Source organism: Lampetra planeri, chromosome 3 (assembly GCF_965212315.1).
Source record: "Lampetra planeri chromosome 3, kcLamPlan1.2.h2, whole genome shotgun sequence".
In the NCBI taxonomy this organism is placed as follows: domain Eukaryota; kingdom Metazoa; phylum Chordata; class Hyperoartia; order Petromyzontiformes; family Petromyzontidae; genus Lampetra; species Lampetra planeri.
This window is the reverse complement of record NC_136109.1, coordinates 4,203,332-4,230,488: the sequence shown is the minus strand read 5'-3', so window position 1 is coordinate 4,230,488 and position 27,157 is coordinate 4,203,332. Positions and strand designations below refer to the sequence as shown.

At 55.2% G+C, this 27,157-nt stretch overlaps 2 protein-coding genes across 3 annotated transcripts in view; both read left to right on the top strand.

Moving 5' to 3' along the window:
* Window positions 1–27,157, top strand: part of LOC144736680 (uncharacterized) — an 828,508-nt gene that overhangs the window by 159,739 nt on the left and 641,612 nt on the right. The gene's annotated exons all lie outside the window — the stretch shown is intronic.
* The window catches only part of LOC144734295 (zinc metalloproteinase dpy-31-like), a 51,695-nt gene that overhangs the window by 22,887 nt on the left and 1,651 nt on the right, over window positions 1–27,157 (top strand). The window contains exons 5-8 of the mRNA XM_078616451.1: window positions 15,954–16,084; window positions 17,842–17,913; window positions 25,383–25,500; window positions 26,598–26,773. Coding sequence (XP_078472577.1) covers window positions 15,954–16,084; window positions 17,842–17,913; window positions 25,383–25,500; window positions 26,598–26,773 — 497 coding nt within the window. The remainder of the gene's footprint in view (window positions 1–15,953; window positions 16,085–17,841; window positions 17,914–25,382; window positions 25,501–26,597; window positions 26,774–27,157) is intronic.

Below are 27,157 nucleotides of genomic sequence, written 5' to 3'. Positions count from 1 at the left end.
GGAGTGAAGAGGACGTGAAACTTTGTGTTAATGCGTGCGCCTATTTTTAACGGGAATAAAAAATGGCGTCCACCCCGCGGCGAAAAGTTGCTACTCGTTGCCAGGGGCAACCGCCGTCCAATGAAAGCGGCGAAGGCGTCGCTACCCGTTGCCAGGGGCAACCGCCGTACAATGAAAGTGCGTATGGTCCGGCGACACACACACACAGACAGACAGACAGATTCGCGATTTTATATATATAGACTAGCTGTACTACCCGGCTTCGCCCGGGACTTGTATCCACCAGGGCCGGCCGCCTTTGTCTCCCCAGTGGCGATGTTAATACGCCACACCAGTTACTCGTTTTGAGGCTGAGTCCCTCCCTCACCACTCTCCCTCCCTCACCACTCTCCTTCCCTCAGCACTCTCCCTCCCTCACGACTCTCCCTCCCTCAGCACTCTCCCTCCCTCAGCACTCTCCCTCCCTCACCACTCTCCCTCCCTCACCACTGTCCCTCCCTCACCACTCACGGCCGGCCGCCTTTGTCTCCCCAGTGGCGATGTTAATACGCCACACCAGTTACTCGTTTGAGGCTCAGTCGACCTAGGGGAGGTTCAAATAATCTTGACCGGTGGTGGCCATGAGCGGGAATCGAACTCGGTTCGCCGGGTTGGTAGCGCAGCGTAGCGTTAACCACTACACCCACCGCTCCTCACACACGACACACGCACAGACACACACACAGACACACACACATAGACACACGCAGACACACAGACAGACACAGACAGACACACACAGACACACAGACAGCACGCTAAGCACTACACTACCGCTCCCCACACACCACACACGCACACACACAGACACAGACACACACACACAGACACAGACAGCACGCTAAGCACTACACTACCGTTCCCCCTACACAACACACACGCGCGCGTCCATAGGTACACATACACGCGCTTGCTGCAGACACACACGACTTTGAGGGTGCTAACGGCAGTAAAAGACTGAAATAATAAAGCGGCAATGCTGCGCGAGGAACGCCTTAGACCTGCAACACATTTGTGTAATGCGAGCGTAAACACACAAACACATACAAACACATACACACACATACATACACACACATACACACAAACACATACACACACATACATACACACATACATACAGACACACAGACATACACATAAACACATACACACATAGACATGACCCGACTTTGCCCGGGACTTGGATCCAGCACGCCCGGCCGCCTTTGTCTCCCCAGTGGCGATGTTAATACGCCACACGAGTTACTCGTTTTGAGGCTGAGTCGACCTAGGGGAGGCCCAGGACCGGTTCAAATAATCGTCACCGGTGGTGGCCGTGAGCGGGAATGGAACTCGGGTCGCAGGGTTCGTAGCGTGGCGCGCTAACCACGACACTACAATGCGTTACGCTTCCGTTGTAGGATTTGTGTGAGGCGCGCCGATCCGCTGTAGGGTTTTAGTGGGGCGCGCCGATCCGTTGTAGGGTTTATGTGAGGCGTGCCGATCTGTTGTAGGGTTTTAGTGAGGCGCGCCGATCCGTTGTAGGGTTTTAGTGAGGCGCACCGATCCGTTGTAGGGTTTTAGTGAGGCGCGCCGATCCGTTGTAGGGTTTTAGTGAGGCGCGCCGATCCCCCGCGATACAATAATACTGTCTAATCGCTATAATTTAATAATCGACCGACCCTATAATAGTAATTGCACACATTGTGGTGGGGGGGAGTGAAGAGGACGTGAAACTTTGTGTTAATGCGTGCGCCTATTTTTAACGGGAATAAAAAATGGCGTCCACCCCGCGGCGAAAAGTTGCTACTCGTTGCCAGGGGCAACCGCCGTCCAATGAAAGCGGCGAAGGCGTCGCTACCCGTTGCCAGGGGCAACCGCCGTCCAATGAAAGTGCGTATGGTCCGGCGACACACACACACAGACAGACAGATTCGCGATTTTATATATATAGACTAGCTGTACTACCCGGCTTCGCCCGGGACTTGTATCCACCAGGGCCGGCCGCCTTTGTCTCCCCAGTGGCGATGTTAATACGCCACACCAGTTACTTGTTTTGAGGCTGAGTCCCTCCCTCACCACTCTCCCTCCCTCACCACTCTCCCTCCCTCAGCACTCTCCCTCCCTCAGCACTCTCCCTCCCTCACCACTCTCCCTCCCTCACCACTGTCCCTCCCTCACCACTCACGGCCGGCCGCCTTTGTCTCCCCAGTGGCGATGTTAATACGCCACACCAGTTACTCGTTTGAGGCTGAGTCGAACTAGGGGAGGTTCAAATAATCTTGACCGGTGGTGGCCATGAGCGGGAATCGAACTCGGTTCGCAGGGTTGGTAGCGCAGCGTAGCGTTAACCACTACACCCACCGCTCCTCACACGACACACGCACAGACACACACACAGACACACACACATAGACACACGCAGACACACACAGACACAGACAGACACACACACACAGACACACAGACAGCACGCTAAGCACTACACTACCGCTCCCCACACACCACACACAACAACAACCGCCATTCGCCACTAAGTGGCGGTGACGTCACCACGACGCTTGTGCCAGGCCATGTGCACCTTGAGGCCACGTGAAGTGTCGAACGCCCGCTGGCAGGAGGTCACGGGGCAGACCCAGGTGCCACGGGTCGACTGACCGAGATGACCGAGATGACTGGCTGATGCACCACCTGTGCCCCCTACTGTGCCAACTTGCTGTGCTTTAGCCACCCGGCGCTCCGCTCGTTGTTGTGAGCGTCGCTCCTCCGCCCTCCGTTGTTGTTGGAGGGCGACTGCCTCCAACTGCCCAGTAGCGTCCTTCACGAGCCTCCTCCACTGAGGCCGATCTTGACACCGCTGGTACCAGTCATCGGCAAGTCCACTCAGCTCCACGTCCTCCTGTACCACATCACTCCATCTCTTCTCTAGCCCGTGCCGCGCCCGTTTAGCCCCCTCGATCCGGCCGAACAAAAGCTGTTTAGGCATGCGGTGGCTGGGCACACGCACACACACAGACACACACACAGACACACACACAGACACAGACAGCATGCTAAGCACTACACTACCGTTCCCCCTACACAACACACACACGTACACGCGCTTGCTGCAGACACACACGACTTTGAGGGTGCTAACGGCAGTAAACGACTGAAATAATAAAGCGGCAATGCTGCGCGAGGAACGCCTTAGACCTGCAACACATTTGTGTAATGCGAGCGTAAACACACAAACACATACAAACACATACACACACATACATACACACACATACACACAAACACATACACACACATACACACACATACATACACAGAGACATACACATACACACAAACACACACATACATACACACAAACACATACACAATACACACAGACTTACATGCAGATGTAGGGCTGTTACGGGAGGGCTGTGGGTGCATACGATCCAACGGGTAACAAACACAGTGGGCGGAGTTACGGGAGTACACGGGGGGGGGTGCCCGCAACGACGTCCGCATCAGGCAGCCTGGGGGGTTGTGATCCTGACGGGGGGTATAAAGGGGGAGGACAGAGAGAGCTCGGGGCTCAGTCTGGGAACGAAGGAGGAAGAAGGAAGATCTTCTAGTTAGAAGCCCTGGACTCCCCTCGACGCCGCCCTTGTAAGGGCTGCGGAGGATCGAGCCAGAGGCGTGGTTCCGTGAACCAGGGTCAGTACCCTGGGACTCCGGAGACCGTAGCCCGACTCACCAGTGTCGGGCCAGTTAGCCTCCCCTAGCCCGTTAGTGGAGGACTTGGGAGTAGGTCAGGACTAGCTAGGGTGTATCCCCAGTTATCCGGGTGAGGGGGCCGCTACCCCCTCTAGTGCTGTCCTGTACCGACAAGCTTGAATAAACATACGTGTGCCTCAACCTGGGTGTCCAGCGTATTTACCGGTACTTCATCTGGTGTCAGAAGAACTACGGACATGGAAACACGCCAGACAGCTCGAGCCAGAGTACCGGAGGAGGACACTGCTGAAGTCATTGAGCCCGAGACGGCTCACCAAGACATGGCGCAGCCGGGGGCCGACGCGTTCCTACCGGGGCATCGGCATGAGGAGGGGCCGCAGCCAGATGCGCTACGGCTGGCTCACGAGAGACTGGCGGAGCTACTGTATGCCGCTGCCGCCACGCTGGAAAACATCACGCGGCTGGGGGCTGGTGGTCCACCACGGGGCGAGGGGAGTCGTCGACCTGAGCGCCTTCCCGCCATTTCTGAAGACTCCAACTTTGAATTTCCCGCCATCGTTACGGCAGCTGCAGAGGGCGTGGCCGGGCTCAACCTTGGGTCCGACACCGCTCTCGCTGGGACAGCTGCGTCATCACCAGCGGAGGGAGCGTCATCACATCGGCGACAGGCGATTCCATCTGCCATTCGCGCCGACGCACAGCCGAGTCCCGGGAATAACAGCCTGCAGACTTCCAAGGCGAACGCTGCGCTGCAACAACGGCTGCCTCCGCTGAAAGAATTTGTTGGTGCAGAGGGCGACTGGGGCGGCTTCCAGCGACGCTTCATCGCCCACCAAGAAATGGCAAGGTGGTCCGACGATGAAGCCCTCTGCGCGCTGCCGGCGCTCCTCGACGCAGACGCGCTCGCCGCCCTCACATCGGCGCCGAAAGAGAAGCGGTCTACTCTGCCGAAGGCGCTACAACTGCTGGCCGGGGTCTATGGACCTTCAGCAGAATGCAGAGAGCAGTTCTACGAGCGCAAGCGGGGTGAAAAGGAGTCGCCCCTGGCATACAGGACGAGCCTCCTAGCGCTGGCTAAGACGGCTTTTCCCCGTATGGACGACGACGGCGTGGACGCGATGGTCACGGAGAAAATACTCCTCCTGGCAGACGACCTGGACATCGCTGTCGTCGCACAGGAGGACGCTGAGATGACCTCTCTTCAGGCGGCGCGCCTCCTTCACGCCAACCTTCTGTCCCTGCGGCGGAAAGCCAGCAGGGCATCGGCAGGGCGTGCGGTGGCTGCAGCCACCCTTCCGACGGAGGAGCTCTTCGCCGTCGACCATCGACGGCAACAGGCGCAAGAAGTACGGTCGGCCCGGGACGGGTCAAGCCGTTTCAACCGCCCATCGTCTCCACCGGGGCTCCCGCGGTGTTTCAACTGCGGCGTCCGGGGCCACGTCGCCTCGGGGTGCCGCTCTCCGCGACAGCGCGGGACGACGCCTCGACGGGACGCCGGCCCTCCTCTTCCCAAGCTCCAGCAACATGATCCGGCGAGTCGCGGCACCACACATGCTTGGCCAAAGCACCCACCCGTTGCACACTCTCGCACCACAACAAACGGGGGGCCGATGTCGCGTTGCAAGGGGCCAACGCGGATCACTGCGGGGACTCAAATCGAGCCCAAACAGTGGTCCGTGTTGGCCCATCGCGTGGTAGCCGCGTCGTCAGGGTCGTCGGCCGTGGTCGGACACATTGACGGGGTAGAAGTACGCATCTTGGTCGATACGGGGGCATCGGCGACAATCATTTCGGAATTAATTTACAATATTCTGCCCGTACAAAGCTGGCCTTTAATGCCGGTTAACGTCCCATTCTATGCCGCTAACGGGGGCTCTCTCGGCATCATGGGACAGATTCGAGCGCAAATTTCTATTGGGGACATCAAATTGTCGGGGCCGATTTTCGTTTCCTCCTCGCTGGCGGTTCCGTGCCTGCTGGGGACGGATTTCTTAGGCAAAATGCCCATTCGTATTTTGATCGACCAAGGATGCATTGAGCTTCCGTCGGGGCGGCGCATGGCGTTCCTGCCATCCCCTGCGGCGGCTCCGACGGCGTTCGCGACGGTACCGGCGTTCGTTGTTAAGACTGTTCGTGTGCCGCCGGGAGCTCAAATGCTAGTGCCTCTGAAACTTCGTAAGCCCTTCGCTAAGGGCATAGGGGATCAGGGTGTTTTGCTGGGACCGTCTAGGGCCGGGGTTAATGGACCTCATTTGATTCCGGCCCAGACCGTTGTAAGAGGGGACGGGGACCCTTTCATCGCGGTCCTCAATGTGGGATCGCAGACGGTGGTGGTTCCTCAAGGGACGGTGCTCGCGCATGCGACGCCGATGCCCTGCGAGGTACCTGTCGCGAACCACGTTGGCTCTGCTTCCCGGATGCTCCCACATTCGGACAGCGATGAAGGGTGGCTCGACGCGCTTTGTGCGGAATCGACGGACCTGACAAATTCAGAGCGCCAACAGCTTAGAAGGCTACTGAGGGAATTTTCCGACGTTTTCAGTCGTGATAAATATGATTTGGGTTGCACTCACCTGCTGCGTCACCATATTGACACGGGTGACAGCGCGCCAATTCGCCAAAATCCGTTTCGGTTAAGTCCCGCCGAAAAGGACCATGTCAAATCGGCTGTTGATGACATGTTAGCCGCCGACATCATTTCTCCCTCCACCAGCCCGTGGGGAGCGCCGATCGTCCTGGTTAAAAAGCAGGACGGCTCGTTGCGGTTTTGCGTGGATTTTCGGCGCCTTAATAAAATTTCGGTTGCCGACGCATACCCGCTCCCACGGATGGACGAATCGCTGGACGCTTTGGCGGGAGCGCGATTCTTCTCCACACTAGATTTACTTTCGGGATTCTGGCAGCTTCCTCTGGACGATGATTCTAAGCCTAAAACTGCTTTCCGTACACCGCACGGCCTGTTCCAATTCAACCGGTTGCCGATGGGCTTACACTCAGCGCCGGCAACTTTCCAGCGATTGATGGAATTGGTTTTGGCTGGGTTGCAATGGGAGTCGTGCCTGATTTATTTGGATGACGTTATTGTCTTTGGTAAAACTTTTGACGAACATCTCCAGAGGTTGCGGGCGGTTTTCCTAAAGATGCGGGCTGCTAATTTGAAATTTAAGCCCCAGAAATGCCATTTGTTACGCGAGTCGGTGCGTTATTTGGGGCACATCGTAGGGCGCTCGGGTATTGCTACCGATCCCGCCAAAACGCAGTGTGTCAGCTCCTGGCCGACTCCAACCACGGTGGGAGAGGTCAGGAGTTTTATTGGCTTCGCATCATATTACCGACGCTTCGTCGCTAATTTTGCAACGATTGCAAAACCCCTACACGCGTTAACATCTAAAGGGGTCCGGTTCCACTGGGGTCAGGATGAGGAAGCTGCTTTCTGCTCCCTTCGGGACGCGCTGGTGAAGGCTCCTCCCTTGATTTACCCAGATTTTTCGAGGCCGTTTTTGCTCGACACCGACGCGAGCAACACGGGTATTGGAGGCGTGCTTTCCCAGGTGGTTGACGGCGTGGAACGGGTGGTCGCGTACGGCAGTCGGGTGTTGTCTCCAACGGAGCAAAGATATTGTGTCACCCGTAGGGAACTGTTGGCAATTGTCTATTTCATCCAACAGTATCGCCCATATCTGTACGGTCGGCATTTCACCGTCCGCACAGATCATGCGGCACTGCAGTACGCCCTGAAGGTTCAACAGCCATCGGGACAATTGTCCCGATGGCTGGAGGTCCTCCAGGATTTCAGTTTTGAAACCACTTATCGTAAGGGCGTTCGCCACACCAACGCTGACGCTCTGTCACGGATGCCAACCGCCTCCGAATGCGCATGCCTCCTGGGGTCGGGGCGTTGCAAGCCAGTAGGGGACATGATGGTTCCGGTCCTGGCGGCGGCCGCCGACGATGAAACGGTAGTCCCCATTGATATCGCCGAACAGGGGAGAGATTCCCTGCTTGGATTGCCCGTTGATGAATGGGGGCGCCTCCAGTTGGAGGATGCCTCCCTCCTCGCGTTGCGTCGTCGCGCCGGGGAGAGGGGGCGTGTGACGGGTCATGCCGACGCATGGGAAACCCATGCGGGCTTGCTTATGCATTGGGACGGGAAATCCCAGCGTCACCGGCTGGTGGTCCCTTCTGGCCTACGGTGTAAGGTGGTGTGGGCTGCTCATGAGCGCCTCCTCCACCTAGGTACCCAGAAAACACTCGCCTTGCTCCAGCTGAATTATTTTTGGCCGGGCATGACTAGGGATGTCGCTGATCTGTTGGCGGCATGCCCTCAGTGTGCGCAGCGCAAACCACCAGCACGGGAGTCGAACCCGCCCTTGCAGTCCATCCAGGTCTCCAGAATAAATGAACTGGTCGCACTGGACATTCTGGGGCCATTCCCCGCCACCCCCAGGGGAAATAAATATTTGCTTACTGGGGTCGAATATTTTACGCGCTGGCCTATGGCCTGGCCCCTGGCGAATCAGTCGGCAGCAGCCATCGTCGACGCCTTTGTCCAAGGTTATGTCATGGACAAAGGTGCCCCGGAGCGGTTGTTGACCGACCAGGGTAGAAATTTTTCCGGGAAACTCCTAAAACAAGTCTGTGATCTCCTAGGAACGAAAAAAATTCGAACCTCTCCTTATCACCCGCAAACGGACGGGATGGTCGAGCATCTGCATCGCACCATCTCGTCTATGTTGTCGCAGCAAGTCTCGGACTCACAGACTGATTGGGACTTACAAATTCAAGGGGTTCTAGCGGCATACAGATTGGCTCCCCATGCTGCGACGGGATTTTCACCATTCTTTCTTATGTATGGCCGCGAACCCGACCCACCTGTTCCGGCACAGCTGCAGATCCCCGCGCCGCTGGGTAAAATTAAATTGGATGAACACGTTAAATTTAACCTTGACAAACTGACTGAGGCGCGGGATGCTGCGAGGCTAAATTCTGACAGGCGTCAAAAGGCGAACGAGCGCCTCAGGCGGGCTCGCGCGCACGTGCTGCAGTGGAAGCCGGGGGACAGGGCATGGCTGCACTGTCCCCAGGTACCACTCGCGACCTCCTCTAAACTCCTGCGCCCGTGGCGGGGCCCCGTCGAGGTTGTCGAGGTTTTGAGGCCTCAGTGCGTTCGAATCAAATGGGGCAGGCGCCGGTGGTTTGTACACCCCTCTAGGCTAAAACCGTTTGTTGCGGTGCGAGGGCCCACTCCACACGCGCGGGGCCAAGCATGTGGGGGGTCGACCGACTCGGAGGGTCCGTCGCTGCTCTCGCCTGATGTGTTGCCGGCTGTCCCACCCACAGGTGCACCGGGAATGACGGGCTCACTTCCTAGAACCCACACGGGTGATGCCGACAGTCGCGCGACTTCAATCGCGACCTCACCTCGAATGGGACAGCCGCCACCGGATGGTCCGCCGTCCGGGGTTGCCCCGTGTGACGGGCCTGCGGCAAGGACGCGCGCTAAAATGCGCAGACTCTTATAATATACAGAAGGAAGAAAAATAAAATTTTTTTATTTTATTTTCCTTCACGTGTCATGGTTACTGTATGCTGCGTCGGTGGTGTGCTCCTTGCACACTGTGTGTGTTGTGTTGTGTGGGCGCGGTGTGTGTGTGTGGGTGCGTTGTGTGTCGTGGGTGTGCTGTGTGTGCTGGGGGGAGTTCCTGGCTAGTTGTATATACGTGCTTTTACGGATTTCGTATTTATGCGGGAGGGGGGGGGTGCGTCGGACATTCCCTTCGGGGGTAGGGTTGTTGTTCTTGTTGTTGTTCTTCAATTTGCATTTTGTTGGAAAAAAATGAGGCACACACGGGGTCGAGGGGTAAATGTTCCTTTATTTGGAATTGTTGCAGCCGGGACGGCTGCGAGCTGTAATGGGGGGGGTGATGTAGGGCTGTTACGGGAGGGCTGTGGGTGCATACGATCCAACGGGTAACAAACACAGTGGGCGGAGTTACGGGAGTACACGGGGGGGGGGGGTGCCCGCAACGACGTCCGCATCAGGCAGCCTGGGGGGTTGTGATCCTGACGGGGGGTATAAAGGGGGAGGACAGAGAGAGCTCGGGGCTCAGTCTGGGAACGAAGGAGGAAGAAGGAAGATCTTCTAGTTAGAAGCCCTGGACTCCCCTCGACGCCGCCCTTGTAAGGGCTGCGGAGGATCGAGCCAGAGGCGTGGTTCCGTGAACCAGGGTCAGTACCCTGGGACTCCGGAGACCGTAGCCCGACTCACCAGTGTCGGGCCAGTTAGCCTCCCCTAGCCCGTTAGTGGAGGACTTGGGAGTAGGTCAGGACTAGCTAGGGTGTATCCCCAGTTATCCGGGTGAGGGGGCCGCTACCCCCTCTAGTGCTGTCCTGTACCGACAAGCTTGAATAAACATACGTGTGCCTCAACCTGGGTGTCCAGCGTATTTACCGGTACTTCACAGACACACACATAACACACATACATACACAGAAACACATACACACACATACACACATACATACACACAAACACATACACACACGTACATACACACATACATACAGACACGCAGACATACACATAAACACACACAGAAAAATCCACATACATACACACACATACAAACACAAAAACACATACACACACATACATACACGCATACATACAGACACACAGACATACACATAAACACATACACACATACACATGACCCGGCTTCGCCCGGGACTTGGATCCACCCCGCCCGGCCGCCTTTGTCTCCCCAGTGGCGATGTTAATACGCCACACCAGTCACTCGTTTGAGGCTGAGTCGACCTAGGGGAGCTTAAAATAATCGTCACCGGTGGTGGCCGTGAGCGGGAATCGAACTCGGTTCGCTGGGTTGGTAGCGCAGCGTAGCGTTAACCACTACACCCACCGCTCCTCACACACCACACACGCACAGACACACACACAGACACACGCAGACACACACAGACAGACACAGACAGACACACACAGACACTCTTACAGCACGCTAAGCACTACACTACCGCTCCCCACACACCACACACGCACACACACAGACACACACACACACAGACACACAGACACAGACAGCACGCTAAGCACTACACTAACGTTCCCCCTACACAACACACGCGCGCGCGTCCATAGGTACACATACAGTCGCTTGCTGCAGACAGACACGACTTTCAGGGTGCGTACGGCAGTAAACGACTGCAAAAATAAAGCGGCAATGCTGCGCGAGGAACGCCTTAGACCTGCAACACATTTGTGTAATGCGAGCGTAAACACACAAACACATACAAACACATACACACACATACATACAACAACAACAACAACCGCCATTCGCCACTAAGTGGCGGTGACGTCACCACGACGCTTGTGCCAGGCCATGTGCACCTTGAGGCCACGTGAAGTGTCGAACGCCCGCTGGCAGGAGGTCACGGGGCAGACCCAGGTGCCACGGGTCGACTGACCGAGATGACCGAGATGACTGGCTGATGCACCACCTGTGCCCCCTACTGTGCCAACTTGCTGTGCTTTAGCCACCCGGCGCTCCGCTCGTTGTTGTGAGCGTCGCTCCTCCGCCCTCCGTTGTTGTTGGAGGGCGACTGCCTCCAACTGCCCAGTAGCGTCCTTCACGAGCCTCCTCCACTGAGGCCGATCTTGACACCGCTGGTACCAGTCATCGGCAAGTCCACTCAGCTCCACGTCCTCCTGTACCACATCACTCCATCTCTTCTCTAGCCCGTGCCGCGCCCGTTTAGCCCCCTCGATCCGGCCGAACAAAAGCTGTTTAGGCATGCGGTGGCTGGGCATGCGGGCTACATGACCCAGCCAACGCAGCCTTGCCTGCCGGAGGAGCTCACTGATGGGACTTTGCCCAGATCTTTCAAGGACTTGTGAGCTCTTCACACAATCCAGCCTGGTTAAACCCAGGATGGATCGTAGGCAGGCCAGCCTAAATGTTTCCAACCGGCGAAGATGCTCCACTAGGGGGGTCCACGTTTCGCAAGCATAGAGAAGGGAGGGAATGACCGTGGCCGAGAAGACCTGAAGCTTCGTGCGGAGCGACAGACCAGGTAGCTTCCACACAGCGTTACGCAACCGATGAAAAGATATTGCCGCTCGACTGATTCGGAGTGAGACCTCTGCTGATAAACTGGAGCCGGTCATGAGCACACTGCCCAGGTATGGGAAACTCTCTACTCTCTCCACAACTGCCCCATCACCGATTGGGAGTTGTGGGGGCGGAGTGCCCGATGGTACAAAATACCCAGGCAGGTGCTTAGTTTTGGTGGGGCTGATGGTAAGGCCCCACCTCTTAGTGGCACGCTCCAGTCTCAGCAGCAGCGTCTCCAACTCCTCTTCTGAATGAGCAGCTATTACCAAATCATCGGCATACATAACGTGGTTGACCAATAGGGAGCCATCCCTTGATCGCACCCGGGCGTCGATCAGCCTCCCATTGTATCTGTACCAAATGGTAATTCCCCCGGTACAGCTATTGAAGGCTTCACGAACTACGCAGTCGAAATAGATGTTAAATAATGTGGGAGCCAGAGGACATCCCTGTCGCACCCCAAGGTGTACAGGGAAAGGCTCCGACTCCCGGCCACGTAGTTTTACCCGGGCCCGCTCACCATCATGAAGGTCCTTAATGATCGTGAGCAGAGGGTCAGGGACTCCGAAAGCACGAAGAACAACCCAGAGCCCAGTCCTACTGATGGTATCATAGGCCTTGACCAGGTCAATAAAGCAGAGATGTAGGTCTTTTTGGAATTCCCTACACCTCTGCTGTAGCAGACGGACAGAAAATATGGCATCTGTGCAGGACCGCCCTTTCCTGAAACCACATTGGGGCTCCGCAAGCCTCTCCTCAGCATGCCTAGCAAGGCGATGTTGAATAATCCTTGCCAGGACCTTACCCGGCACACTGAGGAGTGAGATGCCCCTGTAGTTGTTACAGTCGGTACGGTCCCCCTTCTTAAAGAGGGGGACCACCAGGGCATCCTTCCAGTCCTGCGGAACCCGTCCAGTGGTCCAGACTGTTGTTATGATGTCATATAGGGCAGTCTGTGCACAAACGCCACCCTCCCTCAGCATTTCGCCTGGGAGATCATCTCTGCCCGGTGCCTTCCCTGGTCTCAGACTCCGGATCGCCCTCAGTACTTCCTCAACAGCCGGTACCTCAGCCAGCCACTCACAGGGGGTGACCTCTTCCAATATTTGAGGCACCGCAGCCTCAGCAGGGTTATCCCCACTTTGTGCCATGATGTTTTCCTGGCTGAGAGATTTTCCCTCCCCCAGGACCTCACAGAAATGCTCAGCAAATCTGCAAACCTTTTCCTGGGGGTCGGAGATTGGATCACCGTTTTTTCCTCTAATGATGGTAATAGGTGTGGCGCTGCAGGTTACTTTTTTGATGGAGTTAAATAGTGATTTGTGATCGCGGGCCACTGAGGCAGACTCCATCTCCTCAGCAACCCGCGACCACCACCCATCCTTACAGCGCCTCACGGCTCTCCGAACCTCCGAGCGAAGACTGCGGTAAACCTCCTCATTCTCTGACGTGGGATGCTGTAGGCGATGAGAGTGGGCCTGTCGCTTTTTCTCAATTAACCTGAACACCTCCTCCGTCAGCCAGGGTTCCCGGGGAGGTCTGGACCGCGTACCCAAAGCAGCCATTGCAGCTGCATGAGTCACAGTCTTAAACCTCGCCCATTTACCCTCGACATCAGGTGGAGTGGGGGACGATGCCAACCCCAGCTGCAAGCGATGATGAAATTCTCGCTTGCAACTTTCATCAGCTAACTTAGACCAGGCCACTTTTGGTTGGAATGGGATCCTGGGTGTACACCCACCACCGGAGTGGAAGAATGGCAGGCGCATCTTACAGATGACTAGTCGATGGTCAGAGGGCAGATCAGCTCCACGGTAGGTCCTGGTGTCAAGGACATGGGCTCGCATCCGCTGGTCCGTCACTACGTAGTCCAGCAGATGTTCTTGCTTGGACCCGGCATGCATCCATGATGTTGTGTGGATGCGCCGATGCCGGAAGAGCGTGTTAGTAATTACAAGCCCATGGGCTGCACAAAAATCTAGCAGCCTCCTACCGTTATTATTGAGCTGATCTGGCCCATGCCTTCCAATCACTCCAGACCAGGTGCCAGTATCATGACCAACTCGGGCATTGAAGTCACCCAACAAGATGACTCTGTCCCGAGTGGCCACTTTAGCCAGCACCTGTGACAGGAGGTCATAGAAAGCGTCCGACTCATCGGCTTTGCCTGCATCCCTCCACAGATGTTCGTCTTCGGTGGGGGCATAAGTAACCACGACCACCACTCCTCGCCTCTGGTTGATGGGAAGGCGAGCCCAAAGTAGCCTGGGGCTTACAGCTTCCCACACCTCACCGCCACGCTCCCACGCCCCCTTCATTCTTTTGTTCAGAAGAAGAGCCACACCCTGTTGTTTGGCAGTCTCCTGCCCCGAGTAGAGGACTGTCCACCCCTCATGGTGGCAGGAGCCAGAACCGGTCCACCGGACCTCCTGAATGCCACAGAGATCCAGGCGGTACCGGTCCAGCTCCCGACAGAGGAGTGGCAGCCTCTCCTCCGCAGTGAGCGTTCGAACATTCCACGTGGCCATCCGCAATGGTTTTTCGTTGTTTCTGGAGGAGCCCCGAGGGTTAAAATTCAATCTCCTGGCTCCGCCAAATGGGGTTTGGCCAGGAGACGTCATAAAAGCCTGACCCCCCGGGGCCTCCGGCACAAGCTTATTAATTACAGGTTTATGTTTACTTCGTAGTTTAGTGGTGGTTAATTGAAGGTGGAGGGGTTACCAGCCCCTCGCACCCGTCCAGAGCCCCCGTTTAGCCACTGTGGTGGTCACAGACGCCATGAGGGGAGAGGCCAATGGGCATTGGCCCTCCCCCCACAGCACTGCCCACGACAATGTTGCCCGTCCGGCACCGCGAGGAGGTAGGAGGTTGTTTTGCCGGACATACATACACACACATACACACAAACACATACACACATGTACATAGACACATACATACAGACACACAGACATAGACATAAACACATACAAAAAAACCCAGATACATACACACAAACACATACACACACATACATACACACATACATACAGACACACAGACATACACATAAACACATACACACATAGACATGACCCGGCTTTGCCCGGGACTTGGATCCACCACACCCGGCCGCCTTTGTCTCCCCAGTGGCGATGTTAATACGCCACACGAGTTACTCGTTTTGAGGCTGAGTCGACCTAGGGGAGGCCCAGGACCGGTTCAAATAATCGTCACCGGTGGTGGCCGTGAGCGGGAATGGAACTCGAGTCGCAGGGTTCGTAGCGTGGCGCGCTAACCACGACACTACAATGCGTTACGCTTCCGTTGTAGGATTTGTGAGGCGCGCCGATCCGCTGTAGGGTTTTAGTGAGGCGCGCCGATCCGTTGTAGGGTTTGTGTGAGGCCTGCGGATCTGTTGTAGGGTTTTAGTGAGGCGCGCCGATCCGTTGTAGGGTTTTAGTGAGGCGCGCCGATCCGTTGTAGGGTTTTAGTGAGGCGCGCCGATCCGTTGTAGGGTTTTAGTGAGGCGCGCCGATCCCCCGCGATACAATAATACTGTCTAATCGCTATAATATAACCGACCCTATAATAGTAATTGCACACATTGTGGTGGGGGGGGGGAGTGAAGAGGACGTGAAACTTTGTGTTAATGCGTGCGCCTATTTTTAACGGGAATAAAAAATGGCGTCCACCCCGCGGCGAAAAGTTGCTACTCGTTGCCAGGGGCAACCGCCGTCCAATGAAAGCGGCGAAGGCGTCGCTACCCGTTGTCAGGGGCAACCGCCGTCCAATGAAAGTGCGTATGGTCCGGCGACACACAGACAGACAGATTCGCGATTTTATATATATAGATGTAAATTACTTTTGCATTTATCTCTGCAAGGTTGATTGTGACCCCTTGCTATAGAGAGAAATTATTCATCGGAAAATGTTGAGAAAATACCCACAACTGAAACACTAAAATAACTGTCCCAACATAGAGTGATCATTGTCACTGGTGCAAGAGTGCGGTGCACTAGACACGTGGCCTCTGTAAAACGTGCCCGGTGCTGTGAGGTGCCAGTGAGTGACGTCGCTGTGAAACACGCGGTTTCCCAACAGGGACTCCTCACTGCCAGGCACCAGTGCAGAAGCAGGAGCTCGGTCCATCGCCTTGGAGCCCAACAAGGTGGACAAGGGCGTAGTGCTTCGTGAGCTCAAGCGCGTGTTTGGGTTCCATCGCGACCAGCAGAGTGAGTCAGTTTACAAGCGCGATACAACCTAGTTAAAACTAACAGTGCTAAACTCCATGGAAAGTTTATTTACATGGTGGTGTGATTTCATATGAAGTTTAAAACGTTTTAACATCTGCACATGAAGTTGAATCACCGTTGGCAACGTGAACGGTGCAGGCTACGGTGCCCAGGGGACGGGCTGTCAATGACTGCCTGTTACCTCTGAACCCAGAGCTGACACCAATGGATGGATCAGGCCTGTGCACCTGTATGCCAATGGCCCGTGCATTGTGCCAGGCATTACTGTCAGTAATGGTGATAAAGCAGAACTCCAGTTATCCACGTTGATATGGCGGGACCATACTGCAGATCTTGTAATCCGCGGCGCACCACGTAGGGTTAGCTTTTTAATCAATTTAAAAACATTCACACCGACGTGGTATGCCACGGATATATACTTGGGTATGTGGCTGGAATCATAAAAATATATAATACACATTCAAAATCTTATACAAATCTAACATAACATAGTTTTTTACAAAAATAAATATTGTTTTTCAAGAACCACTCAATACCAACGCTTTGCCACCACTGTGATGATCTAAATGTAAATACGAAACTTGGGCGACGCTGCTGTGGTGACGGTGACGATGAACGTTTATGTCTCAGCGTGTTTTCGAGCCCAAGCGCTGCTCGCACGCGGAGCGATACCGCGTCGCTCGCACGCCCATCGGCCGTCCCCTCTTGCTCAGTTCTCATGAGCCACTCACTGGTCGGGCCATGTGAAAGTCAGAACGTCACTCCCTCGTCTCTCACCATGTTTGTGTTTGTGGGTTTACTCTCAGCTCTGTTGACGCCTCATATTAGGCAATGCATCTCACTGCCCAGTGCAATGATATGCATTGTTCTGTTGTGGTAACTTAATTATTCCGCATCTTCTGCGCTATATTGAGTTGCTGCTTTTGCATCCATGACGAGATCTCCCTGATGCTCTCGATGGGGCTCTCGTCTGGTTATTTTAATAATCTGCTTGCGTTGACAACTTAGACGTTTTACATGCATCCCCCATTGATCTCAATGGCGATTCCAGCTTCTCCATGAAAATGACTGGTAGGTAGTGGGACAAAGCCCCTAAAAGGCTTCAGTAGAGCAGCTGGTTGTCTGTCTCTCTGAGCCCCGAGACCCTCACTCAGCGTCGTCACTCCAAACAGTCGGCTCTCTGCAAGGATTTCTGTTCGTTCTTTGCCATGGCAGCAGAGATGCAACGTTTGACACCAGAAGTGCCGAGTCGGCAACATTGGAAGCAAGTAAAATGTGTTTACTCCAATAATAATTACCACAACAAGCTAACAATAGTAGTCCAGTAGATTAACACGTAATAATTAGTGATACGAACGAAAAAAATCCCAACAAATTAGGCCATTGTGCATTGCCAAGTAGCACAATCCTTTAACAGCCCCTATAAACGTGTTTACACTTTTAGCTGACTACAGGCCCAAAGGCCCAAAACGTCAAGTGACCAGTAACAAACAGCACTGATAGATATCATCGACACTTGATGTTGGCCATGAAGAGGAATTGAACCCATGTCGCTGAAAAGCTTTGTATTGCGCTATGATCAGTGTGATCACTGGGTGTGATTGTGAGATGTTTTCAATGGGGAAGCAATTGACCAATCTGTATATTTTTACACAAAAAGTAGGATCGTCTTGCATGAGTCATGATTTTTTAGGCTCCACTTTATGCGATACTGAGCATGCCTGGTGGTTGTCTAGATGGAAGCCATGATTGGGTCAAGCACCGAGATGGCAAAGTCTATGTTCTCTACGACGTCTGTGCTGGTTTCGGTGAGTGCACCACACACAGTCGGCAGCCGCGGCTTCAGGTTGGGTCTCTGTGGTGAGAGCCCCGGTCTGGAGCTACTTGAGCTGGCACTGATGGCTCTACACAGACCAACCGCACATCACTCATTCATGGCTCGCCACATGGAGCCCTCTCCATCTCTCCAAGTCTCTCTCTGTCTGTTGCTCTTCTCTTTTTTTCTACCTGTCTGTCTCCTTGTCTCTCAGCATTTTCCCTTATTCTCTATTCATGGCAATCCATTCATCTTTGTGTCTCTATCTCTGTGCCTCTCCATGTCTGTCGCTCTCTCCATAATAACCATAATCCATTGCCAGACATCATCATCCCCATCTCGTTTACTAATATTAACTTCCACCACCATTATTACCGTTATATATTGCACAATCATGATCAATAATTGTCATCCAAACCATCAACATCATCTGTCATCATTAATCAACATCATCCATTCCCATCATCTGCATCGTCTCCATCATCGTCTCCAAAGAGCCCTTCCCTCATTCCCTGCTCCACTCCACAACCAAAAAGAAAGTGCACGATTCTAGAATAATTCTAATACAACCACAGTGTGATTCTAATATGAGAACAGTGTGATTCTGATACAACCACAGTGCAATTCTAATATGAGAACAGTGTGATTCTGATACAACCACAGTGCAATTCTAATACTGGTATAGCGGGATTCTAATACAGGTGTAGTAAGTATTTAGGAGGCTTTGACGACGGGGTCGGAGGCACACTTATTTATTAATACCAACTCGTGTACAGTAACGGGTACACACAACACTTGAAGGGGTATCATCCCATTCACTTGTCTATCAGGGAGACACGACGTCTAACCCCGCTAACCTACGCCGAGTCCTCCACTACGGAGCTAGGGGAGGCTACCTATCCCAGCCCTGGTCAAGCTGGGATCGCGGCACCCTGAGTCTCCAGACCGGCTCTTATAAGAACGTCAGTCTGGGATCTCGGGGCCACGCCACCGGCTTGCCCTGGTCGGTCCTGACAAGGACAGCGAGCCAGGGGAGCTCCGGGGCCTATTCTAGCTGGTCTTCACTCTTCGCTGGTTAAAGCTAACACTCGACCTCGAGCCCTCCGGCTCACCACCTTTTATAGCACTCGGCCCCCGGGAGGGGCCCGTGGGGGATGTAGGTGCGGACGTCGGTAAGCGAGCACCTCCTTCGTGTACAGCCCTAACCACGCCCCTTGTGTTTGTTTCCCATCCGTGCCCATACATCTACACAATTACACCTCTACATCACCCCCCCTGTACAGCCCGCAGCCGTCCCCGGCTGCAACAAAACCACAATAAAGGTGCATGACCCCCCAAACCCGTGTGTGCCCCGCGTAATTTTAACAAGAACAATGACAACCACAACAACAACAACAGGAAACAGGAAAAAAAATAACCCGACGCACCCTCCCGAATAAATACCCCATTCCGCAAAACCCACATATATACATGCCTCCCCCCACCTTCCGCAAGGGCCCCCCAACGGCCGACCTCACAAAAGTCTGCGCGTTTTGGCGCGCGTTCTCGCGGCGGGCCCGTCACAAGGGCCCGTCCCGGCACGCTCAGTGGCGGTTGTTGACGGTCCGGGTGCGAGAGAGTCTGGCTTCGCTGCTGAGTGACCCCCGACCCCCCCGGGAGGGGTTGGCGGTCGTGGACCCGTCACTCCTGGTGCACCTGGAGATGGAACAGTCGATGTCAGGTTAGGCGAAAGCAGCGAAGTCGGGGAGTCGGCGGACCCCTCACACGTTTGGCCATGCGTGTGTGTGTGCGAACCACGGGGCGGCGCAATGAACGGTTTCAACCTGGAGGGGTGCACGTACCACCGACGCCTCCCCCATTTGACGTGTACACATTGCGGCCGCAAGACCTGTACGACCTCCACGGGCCCCCGCCACGGCCGTACCAACTTTGATGAGGTCGCCAGCAGCACCTGGGGACAGTGCAACCATGCCCTGTCCCCCGGTTTCCATTTGAACACATGTACCCGCCCCAGCCTAAGCCTCTCGTTCGCCTTCTGGCGGAGTTCAGAATTTTGCACGGCCGCTTCCCGCGCCTCAGTTAATTTGCCGATGTTAAATTTAACGTGTTCGGACAATTTAGACTTCGCCTGAGGCGCCGAGAGCTTCAGCTGAGTCGTCACAGGCGGGTTAGCCTCACGGCCATACATTAAAAAGAAAGGTGAAAATCCGGTGGCCGCATGGGGAGCCATCCTGTAGGCTTGTAACACACCGGCAATGCGAAGGTCCCAATCTGTCTGGGATTCCGATACCTGCTGGGACAGCATGGACGTGATAGTCCGATGCAGCCGTTCCACCATCCCGTCAGTTTGTGGGTGATATGGGGAGGTCCGAATTTTCTCCGTACCCAAGAGGTCGCACACCTCGCGGAGGAGTTTCCCCGAAAAATTCTTACCCTGGTCAGTCAGCAGCCGTTCCGGAGCACCCTTGTCGAGGACATAGCCCTGGACAAAGGCCTCCGTGATGGCTGCTGCCGACTGGTTGGCCAGGGGCGAGGCCATGGGCCATCTCGTGAAGTATTCGACCCCTGTCAATAAATACCTATTTCCCCTGGGTGTAGCGGGAAATGGCCCGAGAATATCCAGAGCAACGAGCTCGTTAATCCGGGAAACCTTTATGGACTGCAGTGGAAGGTTGGACCCCCTCGCCGGTGTCTTCCGCTGCGCGCATTGCATGCACGACCCCAGGAGATCCCCCACGTCCTTTGCCATGCCCGGCCAGAAGAAATCGAGCTGGAGCATGGCAAGGGTTTTGTGAGTCCCCAAGTGCAGGAGCCGCTCATGCGCAGCCCATACCACCTTACCCCTCAATGCTGCAGGCACCACGAGCCGTTGGCGGCGGGATTTCCCGTCCCAGTGCATTAAAAGCCCCTGGAACAACCCCCATGAGTCAACGTTCGCCACCCCCTGACCAACCCCCCCGGTGCGACGGCGCAGAGCGAGGAGGGAGGTGTTCTCCATTTGGAGGCGTCCCCACTCCGCAACAGACAACCCCAGCAACGAATCCCTCCCTTCTTGCTCGATAGGACCCGAAGCTGAAGGCGCATCGGCGGCGGCCACGAGGACCGAATCCGTGGTCACGTTCGGGGGCCTACAATGCCCCGAACCCAAGAGGCAAGCGCACTCCGAAGTGGGTGGCAACCACGACAGGGCGTCAGCGTTCGTGTGGCGGACGGCCTTACGATATGTGGTGACAAAGTCGTAGTCTTGGAGAATCTCCAACCATCGAGACAACTGCCCCGATGGTTGTTGAACCCGCAGGGCGTACTGCAGAGCCGCATGATCTGTACGGATGGTGAAACGTCGACCGTACAGATACGGGCGGTACTGCTGAACGAAATAAACAATCGCCAATAGTTCCCGACGGGCAACGCAGTACCGTTGTTCCGCCGGAGACAGTACCCGACTACCGTAAGCCACCAGATGCTCTACGCCACCAATGAGCTGGGACAGCACGCCCCCAATGCCCGTGTTACTTGCGTCTGTATCGAGCAAGAAGGGTTGTGAGAAATCGGGATAATTCAACGGCGGAGCCCCCACCAGGGCATCCTGGAGGGCGCGAAAAGCAGCCTCCTCCTCCGGCCCCCAATGAAACCTGACTCCCTTGGATGTCAAGGCATGCAATGGTTTCGCGATCGTAGCGAAGTCAGCCACAAACCGTCGGTAGTACGACGCGAACCCAATGAAACTCCTGACCTCTCCCACCGAGGTGGGAGTCGGCCAGGAGCTGACGCATTTCGTTTTGGCGGGATCAGTGGATATCCCCGAGCGTCCAACAATATGACCCAAATACCGCACCGATTCGCGGAGCAAATGGCACTTCTGCGGTTTAAATTTCAAATTGGCAGCCCGCATTTTGAGAAAAACAGCACGCAACCTCTGGAGGTGTTCATCGAATGATTTGCTAAAGACGATGACATCGTCCAAGTAAATTAAACACGAATCCCATTGCAAGCCCGCCAAGACCAGTTCCATTAACCGCTGAAAAGTTGCCGGCGCAGAATGTAAGCCCATCGGCAAGCGGTTAAATTGGAAGAGGCCGTGCGGTGTACGGAAAGCAGTCTTAGGTTTTGATTCGTCATCCAGAGGAAGCTGCCAGAATCCAGAAAGTAAATCCAGGGTGGAAAAGAATCGCGCCCCCGCCAAGGCATCGAGCGACTCATCCATTTGAGGAAGCGGGTACGCATCTGCCACAGAAATTTTGTTCAATCGCCGAAAGTCGACACAAAACCGCAGTGAACCGTCGTGTTTTTTCACCAAAACGATCGGTGCGCCCCACGGGCTGTTGGAAGGGGAAATGATATCGGCGGCTAGCATGTCATCAACGGCCGATTTGACATGATCCTTTTCGGCGGGACTCAACCGAAAGGGATTTTGGCGGATTGGCGCGCTGTCACCCGTGTCAATATGGTGTCGCAGCAATTTAGTACAACCAATATCAAATTTGTGTTGACTAAAAACGTCGGCAAATTCTTTCAGGAGAACTCGCAGCTTCCCACGCTGTGAGTCGGACAGGTCCACTGATCCCGCGCAAAGCGCATCCAGCCATCCGTCATCACAGTCTGAATGTGGTCGCGACGGAGGATCGGTGCTTACCTGACCCACGAGTGGTTCCTCATAGGGTGCCGGCGTTGCGTGTGCAAGCACGGTCCCTTGAGGAACCACGGCCGTTCGCGATCCTACATTAAGGACTGCAATGAAGGGGTCCCCATCCCCTTTCACCATGGTCTGAGCCGCTAGCAAATCGGGTCCATTGACCCCGGCCCGAGATGGTCCCAACAAGACCCCCCGATCCGCAACCCCCTCAGCAAACGGCCGACGCAACCTAAGAGGGACGAGCATCTGAGCCCCCGGGGGTACGCGCACAGTTTTTGCCACGAGCGCCTGCACGGTTGCAAACGCCCGACGCTCTGTGGCGGGGGAAGACAAAAATGTTACACGTCGGCCCGACGGGAGCTCGATGCACCCCTGGTCGATCAAGATACGAATGGGCATTTTGGCCAAGAAATCCGTCCCCAACAGGCACGGAACCGCCAGTGAGGAGGAAACCAAAAGAGGGCCGGATAATTTAATGTCTCCAATGCAAATTTTGGCGTGGATTTGCCCAATGATGCCCAGCGAGCCCCCGTTAGCAGCATAGCATGGCACGTCAACAGGGAGCAAAGGACGACTTTGAACGGGAAGGATGTTATAAATCAAATCAGATATAATGGTCGCCGATGCTCCTGTGTCAATTAAAATCCGCACCTCTACCCCATCAATATGACCGACCACGACCGACGATCCCGCCGACGCTGCAACGACACGATGGGCGAGCTCCGACCACTGGCCCGGTTGGAGCGCTCGCCGCATTTCAGAACAATCCGACGCAACGGCTGTCGCTTTTCGAGCCCTGTTCGTTTCAGCGCGTGAGTGTGTGTCGGATGTGTGCATGGGCCAAACGTGTGAGGTGCCACGACTCGCCGTATTTCTCTGCTGGAGCTTGGGTGGAGACGGCGCGGCGTCCTGACGAGGTGTCGCCCCGCGCTGACGGGAAGCCCGGCATCCTGAAGCAACGTGGCCTTGAAGGCCACAGTTGTAGCAGCGTGTGAGCGCCCCAGATGGCCTGGGCTGCTCCTGGCGGCTCGGTCCGTTCCGAGCCTGTGGTCCCGCAGATCTCCATTCCTCCCGCCACTCCACCCCGCAGACCTCCACCGATGGAAGGGCGGGAGCCGCCATGACATGGCCGGCCACCCCCTTGGCAGCCTTGCGACGCAGGGACCGCAAGCCCCCGTGGATGTGGCGCGCGACCAGCAGGGAAGACATCTCCGTGTCGTCTTGAGCCAAGAAGGCGACGTCCAGCTCATCCGCGAGTAGCAACAACTTTTCCGCCACCATAGCGTCCACCCCCTCCTCGTCCATCCGCGGAAAAGCTGCCTTCGCCAGGGCCAGGAGAGCCGTCCGGAAAGCCAGAGGCGATTCGGTGGAACAGCTGCCTGCAGTTCGAAGGCGGCCCGTATACAGCGGACAGTAGCTGCAGCGCCAAGTGCAGCGTGGCGCGCTTTTCTTTAGGCGCCGAGGTGAGGGTAGCCAGGGCGTCGTTGTCCAGCATCGCTGGCAGCGCGCTTAGTGCTTCACCGTCCGTCCAGTTCGCCATCTCCTGATGAGCGAGGAACCGTCTCTTGAAGCCACCCCAGTCACCGTCCGCGCCCACGAACTCTTTAAGAGGCGGCAGTCGCTACTGTAACGCGACGTCTGTGGTCGTGGATTGCACTCCGTCGTTCCCTGCACACGTTACAGTGTGGGCGGGCTGCGAGCATGGCATCGCCGGTCGCACCGTTGTTGACGCGCTGGCCGGCGTTGATGATGTCACGGCTTCTGCTTGGCCCTCAGCAGTCACCTGACGCGGCCCGGCCCCGCCCTCTGCTCCCAATGTAGTGATGGCGGGAAATTTAACCGCGAGCCGCGTCGGGGTGGCGGGAAACGGCGCCGCGCGTCGGCTGCCGTCGTCGTCCCGCGCAACCCCTCCAGCCCCCAGCCGCGTGATCTCCTCCAATGTGGCGGCCGCAGCGTAGAGCAACTCCGCCAGGTGGGAGTGAGCCAGCCGAAGTCCCTCGGCCGACGCATCCCTCCCTTCTTGTCGTAGCGGCGCGGGTGTACTCGGCCCCGGCTGCTCCGATCCGACCTCGGCCATCTCTGGTGCCGATTCAGCCGAGGTGTCCTCCATCTCCGACTCCCTGGTACGCGTCGTGTGTCCATCGTTGAACATTCACTTCTGACCCCAGATGTAGTAAGTATTCAGGAGGCTTTGACGACGGGGTCGGAGGCACACTTATTTATTAATACCAACTCGTGTACAGTAACGGGTACACACAACACTTGAAGGGGTATCGTCCCCTTCACTTGTCTATCAGGGAGACACGACGTCTAACCCCGCTAACCTACGCCGAGTCCTCCACTACGGAGCTAGGGGAGGCTACCTATCCCAGCCCTGGTCAAGCTGGGATCCCGGCACCCTGAGTCTCCAGACCGGCTCTTATAAGAACGTCAGTCTGGGCTCTCGGGGCCACGCCACCGGCTTGCCCTGGTTGGTCCTGACAAGGACAGCGAGCCAGGGGAGCTCCGGGGCCTATTCTAGCTGGTCTTCACTCTTCGCTGGTTAAAGCTAACACTCGACCTCGAGCCCTCCGGCTCACCACCTTTTATAGCACTCGGCCCCCGGGAGGGGCCCGTGGGGGATGTAGGTGCGGACGTCGGTGCGAGCACCTCCTTCGTGTACAGCCCTAACCACGCCCCTTGTGTTTGTTTCCTATCCGTGCCCATATATCTACACAATTACACCTCTACACAGGCATAGTGCGATTCTAATACGAGTGCCGTGTGAATATAATACAGGCGCCGTGGGCTGTAATGTGATTGTAATGTAACATGATTATTATCTTCAGACACCAATGACAAGGAGAACATCCAGCAAGCAGTCAATGAGCTTGCAGAGGAAACCTGCGTCCGGCTCATCCGGAAAGACAACCAGGAGGACTACATCAACTTCCAGGCCCTGGACGGGTGAGCAGCAGTGAGCGGCGTGGAGAGAAATCGTTGTGTGGAGAGATCAGCAGGGTTGACACAGCGAGGGGGCGTGGGGAGAGAGGGGAGCGTGAAAAGAGAGCGTGGCATGCACGTGTGGGGAGAGAAAAAGAGAGCTCAGCATGGCAATAGAAAATATTCCATCAGAATATCTGGCAATATTTTTTTAAATCCAAGTTTTTCTGCGAATTTAATCAATTTTTTTCTCTCGGCATTATGAGATAAAGAATCCTTTGGAGCGCAACTCTTCGCATTAGAGAATGGCCCACAGAAGTGGATATCACAGAACTACCTCTGAGATCGCTTCATGTGACCTTTGATCCACAGAGTAGTACAATGCACTTTCCCACCTGATCTGCATATGACATCATAGTGCAGCTAATATTTTCAGTCTCGAAAATGGAAATTCACCAATTTAAGTGCAAATTCGTAATTACAGGGAGGAGCCCAAAGGATAAGAGGATTCATACCATGGATAGAGTGGAACAGGGGAGGTTTTCCTCGAAGTTCAGCTTCTGAGGTTTCACTTGCAAACATAATTAGCTCTTAGCTGGTGCTAAAATGCCTGGTTTACTGTATGTTAATGTAATGTATTTAATACGCACAGTTAATGTGCTACAAGACCTGTGTTCACATGCACGATGTGTCTGATAAACCAGGTATAGAGTAACTTACTTGTGCAGCTGCACAAGTAATATGCAGTGCAGCATAGATTTTCTCAGTGCAGGACGAATCTCATGAAGGCATTTTCTTCTGTTGAGCACAATGCACATTAATCACGGCACGATGAAGCCCAGAAAGCCAAGGGAGTATTACAGACTGAGTGGACCTCACAGAGTGCACTCCCATATGGAGTAAAGAAGCTGACCTTTAACCCGCACCTGCGATTATCACGCCTGGCTTCGTACGGTACAAAATAAGTTTGCATACATAATACAACCCCTTCACGCAGCCACGATGGTCACCCAATAAGATGTTTGATCTTTACTTTGAAGGTCACGATGCAGGCTCATCATGCACACGTCACGAAAGCCATGGGGGTCATCGTGAACGTGGAAGGGATTTTTCCTCCCCAGGTGCTGGTCGTTCCTGGGCAAGAAGGGAGGGGCTCAGTCCGTGTCCCTGGAGCCCGGGAAGGTGGACAGGGGCACGGTTCTGCACGAGCTCATGCACGCGCTCGGCTTTCACCACGAGCACTGCCGCAGCGACCGCGACGAGTACATCAAGGTCCACGAGGACAACATCAAAGAACGTGAGTGGTGCATCGAGAGTGAGTAAGGCATCCAGGGTATTCATGACTATCACTGCCTCATACTGACGTACAGTATCGTCAGTTTAACGAGCATCTCACACGTGAGCTCAACTGTTTCACAGTGCGAGCATCGCTTGTACAGCGCCCCCTGCCGTGCCGCAGGGTTGAGGCTGCAGGGGCCTCCTCTCTCCCTTGCCACTTCTCAGCTGCACACCGCTGTGCATAGGAGGAGTCTGCTGTGCTCTTGTGTAAGGGTGACCGGGAAGTACTGTTACCATTTCACTATAATACACCCTGTAGCTATTCTGTACGTGTACGGAACAGCACGGTGTCTATATGTACTGCTAGGAACTCCAGAGCAGTGTGGGCGAGTAGTGGGGACCG